This window comes from Lathamus discolor, chromosome 4, assembly GCF_037157495.1.
Source record: "Lathamus discolor isolate bLatDis1 chromosome 4, bLatDis1.hap1, whole genome shotgun sequence".
Taxonomy (NCBI): Eukaryota; Metazoa; Chordata; class Aves; order Psittaciformes; family Psittacidae; genus Lathamus; species Lathamus discolor.
This window is the reverse complement of record NC_088887.1, coordinates 7,687,039-7,702,754: the sequence shown is the minus strand read 5'-3', so window position 1 is coordinate 7,702,754 and position 15,716 is coordinate 7,687,039. Positions and strand designations below refer to the sequence as shown.

At 43.7% G+C, this 15,716-nt stretch overlaps 1 protein-coding gene across 1 annotated transcript in view; it reads left to right on the top strand.

The window, feature by feature from the left end:
* Positions 1-15,716, top strand: part of TBX15 (T-box transcription factor 15) — a 50,662-nt gene that overhangs the window by 20,628 nt on the left and 14,318 nt on the right. The window contains exons 4-7 of the mRNA XM_065675637.1: positions 2,058-2,229; positions 2,578-2,745; positions 6,022-6,086; positions 13,383-13,480. Of these exons, the coding sequence (XP_065531709.1) occupies positions 2,058-2,229; positions 2,578-2,745; positions 6,022-6,086; positions 13,383-13,480 (503 nt within the window). The remainder of the gene's footprint in view (positions 1-2,057; positions 2,230-2,577; positions 2,746-6,021; positions 6,087-13,382; positions 13,481-15,716) is intronic.

The following is a 15,716-nucleotide window of genomic DNA, read 5'->3' as shown; positions in this document are numbered from 1 at the left end:
CAGGAAGAAGAAAGTGCTCTGATATTAATGGGATTCTGCTCCTAAAAAGTACTATGGAAAACTCATGGTCCTCTGCATCCAGAAAACTGTCCAGAGAGAAGTGATTTATTCACACTCATTAAAGACCCCTGAGAGCAAGTCTTTTCATCATAGACTCACAGAACCATAAAGTGGTTCTGGTTGGAAGGGATCTTAAAGATCATCTGGTTCCAACACCCCTGCCAAGGGCAGGGACACCTTCCCCTAGAGCAGGTTGCTCCGAGCCCCATCCAACCTGGCCTTGAACACTGGCAGGGATGGGGCAGCCACAGCTCCTCTGGGCACCCTGTGCCAGCGCCTCAGCACCCTCACAGGGAAGAAATTTTTCCTGTACCTAACCTAAATCTCCCCTCTGGCAGGTTAAAGCCATTCCCTCCTGTTCTGTCACTACCTGCCCCTATAAAATGTCCCTCTCCAGATTTCCTGTAGGCCCCCTTTAGGCACTGGAAGCTGCTGTAAGACCTCTCCAGAACTTTCTCTTCTTCAGGCTGAACAAGCCCAGTGTGTCTCCACACCAGAGCTGCTCCAGCCCTCTGATCATCTTCATGTCCCTCCTTTGGACTTGCTCAAACAGGTCCATGTTTTATTTATGTTGTGGGTCCAAGAGCTGGACGTAGGACTCAAGGTGGGGTTTCATCAGAGCAGTCAAGGTCCCTCTGGATGGCATTCTTTCTCTCTGGCGTGTCGGCTGCACCCCACAGCTTGGTGTTGTCAGCAAACTTCCTGAGGCTGCATCAATCCCATTGTCTGTGTTGCTGACAAAGGGGTTGAACAGCTCTGGCCACAGAAGATCACCACTACAGTGGTCTCCACTTAGACATTGGGCAGTTAGAGGGAAGAATGTCACGCAGGACAGTGCCCAATGCTTTGCACAAGTCCAGATAGATATGTTAGTCACTCTTTTCCCCAGATAGTCTTCACTGCACCACATATCAAAGATTCAAGAATTGATCCTCTGTTTCAAATGCTAAATATTACATTTTTGCTCTCAGATTGTTTAGAGTGTTTCTCAGGAAAACGCTTTTCCTGGGAAGCATCAAGGTAGTGTCTGATACTCACCTAGATGTTTTCCCACTTTCTTTGAGTGTTCTGACAGCACTAACATTGAAAAGTCATATATTGTCTTGCACTTTGTTTCTGTCCTTATTTGCTTTTGTAGCCACATGGAGCAAGCTAGCAGTGAAGGGAGCAGATTATTATTATTTTGTTTTTCTTGTGAAAATACAGGAAATGAGTCACTGTTTGTAGGCATGGACTGAAATAGCTTAGCAGAGCTGAGCAGAGACCCAGTGAGGGGCAGCACAGGGCAGAACCCAGAGGTGTTAGCAGGACTGGTTGTGAAACGCCTCAGGCTGGAGGAGCCACAGGAGAGAAAGCAAAACACGTGTCTAGGCAAAGGTGTAGTAGGGAAATTTATGGTGTATTTGGCATGGTGAGATCAGGAACACTGAAGATCACAAAAATCAGGAACACAAAAGTTACTTCTTACTCTAATCCCAACATTTGCAATACTACATGGAATTTCCTATTTTGCAACATTTCAAACCAAGACATTCTGGTTTATTGGTTTTTTTAGTGGTATCCATTGGATTTTGCTCTTTCTGTGTGAAGACACATGTATTTTGCACAGTCTGGCATGAGAGCCATTGCAGATTGCCAGAAATTACAGGGCATTTATTAACATTTTCAGAGAGGGCTTTGTTTACTCACATTTTTCTACCCTGTGACTCCGAAAGGGTTAAGGAGCTGAGAAGCCACATGTGGCAGAGTTTTACAGGGAAAAGAGCTGCAAAGGTGGTTTTAATAATGAATCAAGTCTGAACAAGTGGCTCAGGGGTAATCTGGCTTTCATTTAGAAGGTAGGAGGTTGCAATAAAGCACATTCTACCCTGACTGCAAATGAGAGCTTGGGGTGCATGCGGTAGGGTGGCCAGAGAGGGGGAGCCCTGGAAATGTTCTTCCAGTGAGTGACTGAGTGAGTGACAACTTCCCATAGCCATCTACCCTTCCTCTTTCAGGTATGTGTATCACAGCTCCAAGTGGATGGTGGCTGGCAATGCAGACTCCCCAGTGCCCCCAAGGGTTTACATCCATCCTGACTCGCTGGCTTCTGGAGACACCTGGATGAGGCAGGTGGTCAGTTTTGACAAGCTCAAGCTGACCAACAACGAGCTTGATGATCAAGGCCATGTAAGTTAGAAGCTAATGCTGGTGCCTGCTGCCCTAGCCTTGCTCTTCTCAGACTCAAAAGGGTGCTGCTGCTGCTACTTCGATATTCCTGTGTCCTGCTGGTCTCTATAGCCACTCTTCACAATTATGGAGCCTTTTTCCTTACTTCAGTGTTTTTCCTCAAAATGTTGCCTGATCCTATAAAGCTCTTTTCTCTCTGCACATAGTATAAAATCTGCTACATACTTGTAAGAAAAGGGCGATTTTCTTATTAGCCTTACTCCAGCCCAGCTTTCTTGTACATCTGGACTACATGTAAAATATTTGGGAAAAAAAATCCTTTCCCTTATTCTTCTGTTTTTTCTTCAGATAATCTTGCATTCAATGCATAAGTACCAGCCCCGTGTTCATGTCATCCGCAAGGATTTCAGCAGTGATCTTTCTCCTACAAAACCAGTTCCTTCAGGAGATGGGGTGAAAACCTTCAACTTCCCTGAGACTGTCTTCACAACAGTGACAGCTTACCAAAATCAACAGGTAAAGCTGCATGCCTTCAGACTCCTTTTGCGATGGGTGCTCATAAAAACATCAGTGCGCTCGATGTGTTTGAGATGTTAACTTTGCTGAGAAACGTAGCTCAAGAAGAGTGTATCTTTCACGGGTTCACTGTTTTATTTCTGCTACAGTGTGTAGACATGAGGCATGAGCCAGGAAAACACCTTGCAGATAAGGTGCCTGTAGTTTTTATTGTCAAGTAGGTAAGTGATGTCAACCATAAAGAGATTGTGTTCACATTGCCTTGCTGCTTCATGGTACAAACTGGAGTGTCCTATCCCCACTGTAATTTTAAGGCAGTACAACTAGTCCAGTTCTATTATCTCACAGAGAAAACACATAGCTGGTTTTTTAAGCAGTGAAGCAAAAAAATTTTAGAGGAGCACAATCTCATCAGTTTGCTGATAAAAGAAGCCTTTGAACATAAGCAGCAGCAGTCCATGTATTGCACGTGATAAGGCATAATTCATGTTTGATTCAGATCTTGCACAATTCCCAGTGGAGAGTGTTACTATTGACTTCAGATATCATAAGGAAAAGATGTTGCCACAGTAGGATCCTCTCTGTATAGACCTTGATGCTGTTAATGATCTGCCCTTTTTCTCAAACTAGTCTTCATGGCATTAACAAATGTAATCTCAGTGCACACTAGTGTTTGATTACAGAATATTCTGACTATCCATATTTTCCCCAAAGATACAGTATCTTTAAGTGGAAATTAATTGTTAGTAAAATGTGAGCAGTTGAGACTCCAGCAAAGAAAGGAGATTTAGAAAGCCTGTGCTGTGAATTATATGTTTGCTCCCCCTTCTCCTTCAGTGGGCAGTGAAAGATGGTGTCCTAGTCTTTGAGGAGGTGCCTGCTTCATTGCTTCTGCAGGCATGTTCTCTGCACACATAAATGTATAAGCTCCTTATATTCATCCATTCCCTTTGCAGTCTCCTCATATACTGCTCATCTGCCATCTGCCTCTGCCTAAGGATTCCTATTAGCCTTCATACCACCTCTGTAATGCTTCGGGCCCAGTGTGCTTCTTTTCTCTTATTCATATACACATACTCCCTATTCTATTCTCAAGTGAGAGGTAACTCTGCACATCCCATTTCTCTTTCCTGCCATTCCCCTCCTTATTAGGGTGGGGGTTGTCAGGGCATTAAAAGGGCTGTGTTAGGTATTTTTTTCCCAGCTATGTGAACAAGAATCTCAGTTGCTGAAACTTTTGCTGTGTTAATAGTGGGCCTGTTTAAAGAGTGTAAGGTATTGTTATAAGCTAGAAGAATGAGGGTACAAACTGTCTTGGAAGAAAAATAACCTGTTATCAAGCCTGTTAGGGAAATAGGTTATACTATTTACTGCCATAAATTGCAGAGGAGTCTTGAACCAGAAACAGTGAAGAAATTCTTTTTTTCCATGATGATTTATGTTCTTCTGGAGAATGACTTCATGAACACAGTGGACGTCATTATATTTAGTGTTCTTGGGTGGAGGGACAGACCCATGTCAGATCACTTTAGGGCAGTTTATAGCAACATCCTGACAGCACTCTCATGACTGCTTCTGAATGCCCACTCCTAGATTTTTCTCAGTCTAGTCCACTTGAAATGACTTGAATCAGGATCCAAAATGGATCAACTATTCCAGCAGAAAAAAAATATTGAAACATGATGGTGGGGTTTGCTCCAATCATTGGAGCATTGGAAATTTCCTGCCCCCCCCTCACCCAAATGCATGTACTCCACAGACTTTTAACTGTAGCCCAGATATAGAAAGAAGAAAAAGAAAGGAGAATTGACAAGAAATAAGCCTGTCATTCTTCCCTAATGACCAGACTTGTAAGACATAATTACACTGATATGGGAGGTGCCAAAGGAGGGCACCTCTCAGGCACTGGCTCGATAAGCTGCTTCACTGTAAAGAAGCACTGAAATTTCTTTCTGTTTCTCTGGATTCCAAACACGTGGGGTTTAATTTTTCTTTCAGGGGGCATTTTTATAATGCCAGTAAAGGAGATTCTGCAGGATTGAGGAAATCTTTTCATTACAAATAAGTGGAAATCCCCTGAATATGCCTGCATGCCCTCCAGTGGCTGTAAACTTTGTCTTACTGGGAGAAGTGTCTCTGGAAACAATTGTAAAATGTTAGCAAATCCACCACAGGGATTCCCTCTGCTGTAATTCCATCCTCCACAGAACATATCTGTCTCTGTACACACAAGTCCCAGGACAGCTGCAAAGTCAGGCTAGCGGAAATTAAGTTCACAAATTAAGCTTCTGCAAAAATAGGAGCTGCATTCCAGATCTGAGGTTAATACCCACAGTAAGGGCTTCGTTCTGACAGAAGCAAACCACCTGCAAATCCGCTTCAGATCAGTCTGTATTAAACTCATCTTTTTTTTTTGAGCAGTTTCAGCAAAAACACCTCAAATTTGATAGGATCTTGAGATCTCACTCTCTTTTCACCCCAGAGGCAGGGTCTCAGGGACTGAGGCTGGCAGAGGGAAGCATTCATGCTGCACCAGATTGGGGAATAGCTGACAAGGGAGTATGATACCACAGGCTGTAAGGTCAAACCCCCAGTATTATTTTCCATATTTACCAGCATGGAATTTGTGCCTAAAAATACAGCAGGAAGGAAGATTCCCCAAAGCATTCAGTCTGGTTGTCATTCTCTTTGTTTAGAGGAGGGGGGGAAAAGTAAAACAAAGATGGTTTCCAGACCAGAAAACCCTTGAAAGGCCACCCAGATGCTGACCAGAAGAGCAGCACCTTTTGCATGTGACTGGGTGGCCAGCTGCTGTCTTTGAAGGCTGTAGCCTGTGCCTTGTCTTTTCTCCTTAGCAGTGTTTGAAGGTCCATGAGTGCATCCAGCTGCTAGATATCCAGAGTGTTGAGGCTGGGATGACCCCAGATACCAGCTAAACCTGAGCAGAATACCTGCTTCCTGAACCACATGGCCATTGCGAAGTTATATCCTGGGCCCAAGTTGTGCTTCTACTTTGGCAACAGCTTCTCAGCCCCAATGCTGTGCCAGGTTTCCTGATACTGCCAGATTTCTGCCTCTGGCACCATTCATTTGCTGATTGAATCAGGTGCTCATGGATAACAGAAGAGCAACTTTAATATAAGTCTGGGGAAATATGTATGAATGATCACTGTACAGGTGGTTTGGGCAAGAGTGATAATCATCAATTATTGTTACTTTCTGAAAGCAAGAAACTTATTTGGAGAGATAACCAATGCTCACTTTCTTTCTTTATAGATCACCAGATTAAAAATTGACAGAAACCCCTTCGCTAAAGGTTTCAGAGATTCTGGGAGAAACAGGTAACAGGAGCTTGTTTGTGTTTTCTCACTGATCTCTCCTTCCCCTGCCGAGTGCACAGGGTATGCATTTCAGGCTGAGTAAGGTGTTCTGTGATCCCAATTAATTTTTACAGGAGAAATTTGCTGTAGACTAGTTGTTAGAGGAATTTGAAGGACTGTTTACCTTGCCTAAACAGATCCAACGTATATTGATGGCTTCCTTGGAAAACACTTTCCAGCTTAGCCAGCTAGACTGACCCTGTTTCTTTACAGAAGTCTCCTCCAGTGCTGCTCCTACCTCTGCCTGGATCCTGCAGTCCCAAACCTTGACAGAGGGTTTTGATATTCTCAGACAGCTTAAGAAATTCCTGCTTGACAACATTTTTTTTCTGTGACTGTATTTTTTTGGTGTCATATGTTTAATTTCCCACTCACTGCTACCTTTGAACCTCTTCTGTTGCCACTACTTTCAAGGCTATTTTCTTCTGTATGTGTGTTTTGATGCTGTTTATTTTTTCTGCTGGATAATTAATTTGTTTATGCTTATTTCTATCATTTTCGTGTCCCTCTGAGCTTTTCCATTTGTTGTTGAGAAACAAAATTAAAGCATTCTGATAAGTCATTAAACTATTAATGCTTACTGATATTGTCCTATGATATCCAAAGAACTGGGCAAAATAAATGAACTTCTAAAGATACTGTAGAGATTCTTATAAAAATATATTTTTTATTACAAAATTGAAGAATAGAGACAGAAACATGTAGGATTGCATCTTTTTGTCATCATTTGTAAAGAAGACAAATAGGTCACAGGCTAACACTGCAAAATAATGAAGGTTGTAGGAGATATTTTTGCTTGTTCTTTATTACATGTAGAGTTGTCTGAATGGCATTTTTAAATTTTGATTTTCACAGGAAATTTCCCAACTTTGAGCACAAATGGTTGCTTTACATTAGCATAAAAACTAAGATTTTTTCATAGGTTTCCAGGATAAAAGTGTAAAAATGCTTTAGTTTCAAACAATTTCAGTTTCTCTCCAGTGATGTCAAATTGTTTCACTTTGAGTCAAATTGTTTCACTTTGACTGTCACTTAATTTCATCAGGATTTTTATGAAAGGATTAAGTAGAACAACCTAAATGTTATTTAGAATACATTATATTTTAAAAATGCAATAATAAACCAGGAGATTAAATACAAAACCCCTTTTGAATTAGTAAAAGACATGGAGTTTTCAAAAAAGAACAAGAAAGTCCAAACAAAAAAGTCTCAACTTTTTCTGCCATTCATGAATCCATCAGAGTGTGCAACAGATCTAAATATTGCAGATCTACATGTTGGGGGCATCCTTTAAATCTGTGTGACAAAGGCTTCAAACATTAAATTATTTATAGAATTAGACATATACGAGTATGTTACAAGAACCCTAGGATTGTAAAGCAAGGCTCTGAACGTGCAGACCAGAGTGAAAGTCATCTGCATAGCCTTCATTTGCAGTCCCCATGGGCACTGTAATTCAGTTTTTACTTGCATGCTCCTCTTGTGTGTGCTCACCAGAACCACTGCCTCATTCATGGATTGGTATGGGAAGTGTTCAGCGATTGGGAAAGAGCCCTGTGTTTTCCATCACTCATTTAAATGCTCACAAAGAAGATATCTTACTGACCTAGCAACTTCTTAGCTCAGCTCCTCTGTTATCATCTTACTATAGCTATGCAAAAATATGTTACCAACCTTATTTAATCTGCGCCATGGCCATTAGTTCTCATAGTTGAAGCATATGTGGCTTTTTCTCTGCTCTCCTGTGTGTGGGTAGTATCTGCCCTGGGTACAAGGTCTTCCCTGTCTGCAGAGATACAGCTGCACTGGAGGCTGGTTTTAGAAAAGGGATTGATGCAGTTCCAGGTACATGGTGGGCTAGATTAACGTGGAAGGCATTAATAAGGTCCTAGCCCAGTGAATTTGGACAGTTTCCTGAAAAGGTTGGGAATTACTGATCTTTGTAGCTCATTGATTTAAGAAAGGGCAGGAAATTGCTACACGGCTGCAGCTGTGGGGAGGGCTCAGTAAGGCTCTCTGCTGATGTAAAGAGGAATTAAAATCTTTAAGGTATTACACATCAAAGAGAGCAGCCTGAGGCCTTAGGAAGAAAAAACAGGCAAAGGTATTTGCAAGCATATATAGCAGTCAGGCGCCTGCCTCACAAGCAGTGGTCTGGCTAAGGTTGCACTGCTGTTGTCAGCTAGTGGAGGACATTCTAATACTCAGCTGCTCCCTTTAAAGAGGACATGTACATAGATGTACACATAGGAAGGAGGAAAGCATTAAGGTCCAAGCCATGCCTTGAAAAGGCTCTTCAAATGGGACTTTTCTTAACTGTGCTGGTTAGTTTCTCTTCCTCTTGTGAATTTGTAATCTCATCAGGATCACTGGTCAGTTGGAGTGCCGATCTTGATGCTCTGTAGCTTTCCACATCCTTGCAGCCTTGATTAGCTACGGTGCATCAGGCTGGACGTGGGGAACATCCCACTGAAATTGTAGGCCTCCTTTGAGAAAGAAACAGGGTAATTTGAAAAAGGGACCATTTTTGAAGCAGACAAGTGTAGTACGTATCCAAGAGGTTTTCGGAGAACTCCTCTTGGGCCACTTCTTTCCTAGGACATTTCCTTTCTGCTTTGTGTTGAGGCTTTTCCATGAAATGGAGATGGATGTTTTTCCTTCACTTACTTTGTATCCTGATATTGCTTCACTGTTGTTGCCTGCTGCAGAAATTATGGAGTCAACTGTTGTTTTTAAAACCAGTTTCCAGTTAAAATCTTTCACTTCCATCAACTCACAGCCTCTCTCTATAGTTCCTTGTAACTACGGTCTCTCTTCATTAGTATAAGACGCTGCTAAAAACCTGCTGCTCTAGGGACACCCCATCATGATGGAACTGCCTGTATCCATCTGGGGGAGCAATTTTTTTCACAGATCCCTTTTCGGATCTCCTTCAGTTGTTTGCATGTCTGTCTCCTTCACAGCTGGCTGTGCCAGTCCTTCTGCAGGGAGAAGGAGCAGTGAGGTGTTTCAGAGAGAAACAACTCGGTAGCTGGACATTGTTTTGCAGTCAGACCGTGCTAACTAATGGTGTTCAGTAATGTAGCCATTAGCCCTGATGGATGGAGTTAGCCTGTGTTGGAAGGTCAAGTCTTACCCACTTATTAGAGACTCCTTCTACACCATTTTTGGTCCCTCTCTGTTTTATCTGCAAAAGCATGTAAAGCATCTGTAAAAGTGGAGCAAGACAACTAATCCTGGTGGTGAAAGGATACCTACATAGTACATGTATAAGGCAGGCATTACTTGGTTTCCTGAACTTCAAGAGATTGAGAACCAGAGGCTTTGACACATGGAGCTCAGCTTGCCAAATGTTTGTGTAGCGAGGGTGCAGATTTAATGCCACAGAACCTTTTTTTGGAGACTGAGTAGAGTTCATCTGGCAGTGGGATGCTTGCAGAAGCCCCTTATCCAGGAGGAAACCTGCAGGGACAAGAGTCAGGAAACGCAGCAGGGTCATGGAAGAATAAAACCCTAAGCTGACAGCAAGCAATAGCACTTTTCTTTCAGATGTGGGCAGCTGAGGTGAGTAGAAGTTCTTTGTGTTGGAAATGCTCTTTGAGCTTTTGTCTAGGATAAGAGAGCCAGGAGGGTGCTTGGAGCCAGTAGTTTGGCTCCCCCAGTGAACAATGCAATGATGACCTGAATCCTGCGTGCAGTGGGAATGGCAAGGTCGGCCATATGGGATGGATTATGGAGGTGCACAGATAGCCTGTACATCTTTTTTCATTTTTCAGACAATGGAACTGTTTCATTTATTGCCTATTATTAAAACTTTATAGCACTAAATATAAAAGAATGAATAAAAAAGAGAGAATTTTGGATACATTTTAAAGGACTGACCTTATTAAAATGAAGCTGGCAGTGAGTCCTCTTCTGATACTTTTTTTTACTTCCTTCATAAAGATGGTGTGAGAGGGGAGGGTTTATGGCCTGATAGACAGTTTGAAGTCAGTTTTTCAGTGCAGTTTTTGGAAGGAAGAGTGGATGACATATGCATAATGTCCATCACATTTGGTACCAGCAGCCCTCACCAAAGCCCAGAAAGAAGCTGCTGACAGTTCAGAAATGCTGAAAACAGCATTCATTGCTGTCCCAAAATGTCTCTTCATTGGCAATGTGGGGTTTGTTTCCCTGTTAGGGGCTAGAACACACACAGAATAGCACTTCAGTATTTCTGCTGACTAGAAAAGCACTACGCTTCTGTCCTGTGGTGGAGGTCTGTGATGTGGCTCTGGATATCTTATTAGTAAATCAGTGTCATAAACTGCTATGGGAGAGAGGGTTTTTAGAGTTGACAGCAATGGAGTTTCTTGATTCCCACCTCCTCACCTCAACATTTTCTTTCAAAAATAGGAATACATCACAGTCAGAAGAAAAAAGATATATTGAAAGGCTGTGGTTAGAGTGGTAAAATCAGTCACAAAAAGGTGGTGTGCCTTCTCACCAAAGCTGTTTTCTGCATGGCTGCATGTTCTTTTTCCACAAGACTCCATGCGTGGGGTGGAAGGTGCCTCACAGTTTAGCTAGCATGTGAAGCTGCTGTCTCATGGGTCTTGTCTGATGCATGGAAGGATGCAAAAGTTCTGTAAGGATGTGTTCTGCTTAGATACTATTTCAAAAACACCCATAACGTTTGTTCTGTGCAAACAAGCGAACAAACCAAGAGGAAAAAAAAGGTGATCTTGTATATAGAGACCTAAATTTGTGCATAGGGGAACTGGACACAACTTTGAACTCTATCACCCACATTCTTAGAGAGGGTGTTTTATAAGGCATGCTCATCATGTGCACACCTTGGAGTGAGTAAAGGACTCTCATTTGGGACAGGAAGAGGAAAGAGGTGGCTTTAAGCCAGATGTGGAGTTTGGCATCCAATCTTCAGACACCTGTGGCTGGAGAGCTGCCCTCAGCATTCCAGGGCAATCAGGGAATCCAGTGAAGCCACAGTGTTGCTGCTGGCAGTTGCAGTGTGGAAAAGGGAGGTAGACAGAACTGTGTCCACAACAAAGGGGCTGTTCTAGACCTGCTCCCCTGGAGTGGGAGGACGTGGGTTCCCAGTCACATTTTTCCTTTCCCTGGCATACAGGGCAGGTATACAGCAGCTTTTCACGCTACTCTGGTAACCCCACTGCTGCCCTCTCAGGCACAGTGGATTCCAACCCTTGACAGCGCTATATAACTGCTAATTTACTCTTTAATTTCTTTTTATTATTCCCCCATTTTTCCCCCCTTTTCTTTAGAAGTACAAATTCTAAGGTAGTTGCAAGAACTGAATTGATACAGGGAAAAGTGGTAGACAGAGAGCTAGAAGCTTAGAACTGGTAATAAGCCTGATCTGAAACTGATGCAGGCTTCAGGCAGAGGCAGGGGTAATAGTTTTAACCTACATTGACTGTTTCACTGAGCCACCTCCCATTAGGGCTTGGATTTTACTGGAAGGGAGTCAGGAGAGCAGAGCTGGAAGTCAGATGCTGGTGCAGAGTGGGGTTATGTGCACAGGGATCTAAAGTCTGAGCCAGACTGCGAACACTGCTTTTAGAGAGTTGGCCTCCTTATTTCCCTGCACAATGCTTGTGGCAGATGCAGAGCAGCTGGATTAGCACAGCTGGACACTTCAATCTGCATTTTTTGCATCTATTACTTGGTTTTAATCACCAAGCTAGGTCCTTCCAACAGCAGGTCTTGTTGCAGAGCAACTTGGTCAAGGCATTTTATGCCTCCTGGATGTATGGTACCAGGAAGTCCTCCCTCAGTGTTTGCACTGGGGATCATTTCATGAGGCTGCAAAAAGGTGCTGTTCTCTTCCCAGCTGCGTGTGTTGAGAAGCAGATGGAGCCTGAACACGTGCGGCTTTCTCACAAAGGGAGCAAAGGAAATCCTGGGGGTGGTACCGGTAGTCAAAGAGCTGCTTTTGCACATAGAGCCCAGCTTAGCAGATGGGCTCACATTCTGTGCTGCCTTGTTGTCTCTGAGCTCCATGAGCTGGCAGAGGCCACTGTATTAACCAAATAGTTTTGTTGTAATGTGCTCAGCACTAGTGTGAGACTGCTATGCAGAGATGTCTTCTGTTTCTACTTCTAACAGCTTAGCAGCTAATAAACACCATGCAACAACCTCTCTTCTAAACCTCCTCTTAAAATACAGAGTTTGGTTTGCCAGCTCCAATGTATTTAAAGCATCTGAGCTTCCGGGGAGAGTTTGGAAAGTTAACTGAGTGAGTGGAGGCACGTGCAGAAAGACATTTTCATAAGCAAAAGGCGGCTCCAGTATCAGCTCAACATCTGATGAGAGGCTCTGGGGATGTTAGAGCCTTTTGCACTGAAAGGGGATATGTTCTCACATTTGACAAAGCATCTCTAGTCGTGTTCAGTCAGTGCAAGGGCTATAAGCTACTGCTGGAAAAGAGGCAGGGGAAGGTGAGGAATGGGGAATGGAGCAATGTGCAGCTTCCACAGAGGGAAATCTTTCCTAGGAAGAAACTCCAGGCGGTTATCTCATAAAGAAGGGTCTTTTCCTAATAATGCACCTAGGTCCTCACTAGAGATGTTCAGCACAGCTAGCATTCTGTGGTGAAATTAAGAACAAATCTGAGACCAACAGGAGAAGTTCTCACTTGATCTTGTCTTTTTCTTTTTGGTACTGTCTTTGCAGTGAATTAGGGACCCAAAGCAGAGATGCCACCGATCTTTTATAAAAAGCATCTCATGTATTTCTAGTGAATTCCAAAACCAAGGAGATTCCCTTTTTGATGGTTTCCCATAGCACTTCAAAACAGCATCCAGAGCTACAAAGTGGTGGGGAAAGGCAATTCACAAAATCTCTGATTCTGTGAATCCCAGACCGCCTTTGTTTGCATGACAACTTGTATCCCCAAAGTGTGGATGCCTGCTTTATGATAAAGTATGCTTTAAGGATCTGGCAGTCATGTGCCCCCTGCAGTGCATAAAGAAAGTTTGGGATATTTGTTAAATATAAAAAGATTTAAAAGGCACCAAGAGACTTGTAAGAACTTTTGCAGTCCTGCACTTGGGGAATTGCACTTTCCTCTGGTGACCTGTGCAGGAAGGCTTGCTTGAGGAATTCACGGATGCCAAGGTGACCTTTTGGTGGCTGCTGGCAGCCTGTCAAATGAGGTCGGAGCCCTCTTTCCCCAGCGCCAATACCCTTGCCAACTGACTGACATTATTTTCTGCTTGTTTTATTTTCATTGCACAGGACGGGGCTGGAAGCCATTATGGAGACCTATGCCTTCTGGAGGCCTCCTGTGCGCACTCTCACCTTTGAAGACTTCACTACCATGCAGAAGCAGCAAGGTGAGTGAGCAAAGGGCATGAAAAGAGGTGTAGAAAGGGCACAAGGAGGTGTGCTCTGCTGTACATCCTGCGGCTAGAATGGGCACGTCAGATACCCTTTTGAGCTCTTGACTGCTGTGGAAGAGGAGAGAGAATGGATGGAAATGGTGGACAGGCAGTGCCTTATAGAATCATAGAATAGAATAGTGAAATGAAGTGCAATGGAGCTGCTTCATCTCCCTGGCATCCCCAGTGCTAGAGCTGGAGTTTCAAGAGATAGAAGGAGGAGCAGAGTAGAGCACAGGGCTAGGCAAACCAGCCCAAGCACACAGCATGAGTTAAGTGTGAAGAGAGCACAGAGAGGAAAGGCTCCAGCGCACCAGGCATGCGTTCTCCATTTAGAGTTAACATTTGCCATTTGTGTGAAAATACAAAGCGAAGACCAGAAATGTGCTTTCCCCCAGGATCACATTGCTTTCAAAATTCAGTGGCTTTGCTGGAGAAACTTTCTGTTAGTATGAGTCTGGGAGGAATTATTAGGTAGGCCAAGCATTTTCCGCTTGCTCATGCTGTGTCTTTTCATAGCTTCTGCCCTTTACATCTCTCATTTGCTAAGTAGGGCTTTCATCTCTAGTTTCAGGCTGCGTTTCTCTACTCTTTTTTTTTTTTTTTCCAGGGATAGGACTTCCTCATTCACTTAGCTGCAGTTATTTCTAGTTAAAAAACACTGGGAATAGAGGTATCAGGGCAACCTGGTCCTTTTTTTATTCCAATATACATGCAAGAAAAGAGACAATCCAAACCCGTGTTCAAATGTGACAGTTATGAGGTTAAACATTCAAAATCAAATGCATGCCATGTGTAGCAGACTCTCCAGCCTCTCATACTTGAACTTGATGTCACCCCAAAACTTCCCTCTAGACCTTCAATCCATCATAGGGATGGCATGGTCTCCCTGTAGAGGGAGAGGAGCAGCGGCTGCTGCATTTGCCTGTCAGCAGGGCAGAATCAGAAGGGAATCCAGCACAGGGACATCTTCTGGCTGTCCATTCCTCACCCCAGTTCCCTGTGCAACACCCCAGAGCCCAGGTCACCTGCTCAATCGTTTTCTGGTGGCACAGTACCAGAGGAGGACATAGCACACTCCTGCTGGCTGCATTAGACTCCCCACGAGTGGTCTTTACACAACCACAGGGCAGCATGGGGCAGAGGAAGGCATGCACAAACTCAAGGGCTTGTGCTGAGCAGCACTTGTGGTCAGGGATGGGTTAAAACTGGGATTCAGAGGGGTTTTCATCACCCACCTAAATAGAAACATAACAGCCTCTCCTCTTGGTCACAGTGCTGAGGCAGCCTCCCTCCCCTGTGTCACCCTCCCCCCCCCCATGCCTCCCCTCCCACTACTGATCAGATAACATCCTAATGGCAAGTCCAGCTATTGCTTACGTGGTAAAGTAATATTAGGAAAGGAAAATATTCAATGTATTTTTAGCTTTAATATAGTTTGGCAGCTGAAAAACAAGGAAGCAAGCCAGTACCCTGTGACCATCCGGCTCTGTGCAGACCACCACCACTGCACCACAGACCATTAGGCTTAGGGGCAGCCCTTTATGAAAGTTGTGTCCACAGGTCAGTGTCAAAACTTAACAGCTCGCTACAAAACCATGCACTCAAGGTCTGCATTTAGTCACGCAAAATGATCTCAAGATAATGAACCAGAAATATTCCCTCCATCATAGTGCTCACCTCTCCAGTGGCTGCTGTAACAAGTTGATCCCCGGGTTTCAGCAATAGGTGCAAATCCAAGGTAAAAGCAGTCTATTTTAATTTCTGGTTGCTGGGACAGGCCCCAAAGGTCAGCACAAATATATTGGTCCGGAGACTTTGGAGCTGCTGTCAGAAAGAGCAAGAAATACTGAGATGGCTTTAAGCCACATGTGGTTGTTCCCTCCAAACATAAGATAACCAGGCTGTACTGTGCCCATACCTCTTCATCTCATTGCTTTCAAGCACTTGAACTGTGTGACAGGTAAGTGAACCACTGGTGTTTAATGGCTGACTTCAGCATAAGCTATTGCACCTTGGATCCTCTGAGCCATAGCCAGTATTTTCCATGGAAGTGACTTACCTGGGACTTTGCTCCTCTCTTCCATCTGAAGCTTAAGTGGTCAGAGCAGCCTGCTGTTATCTTATACTCTTGCACAGAATCATAGAATAGTTAGGGCATATTTATGAATTAGAAGTTTGTAGGGTATTA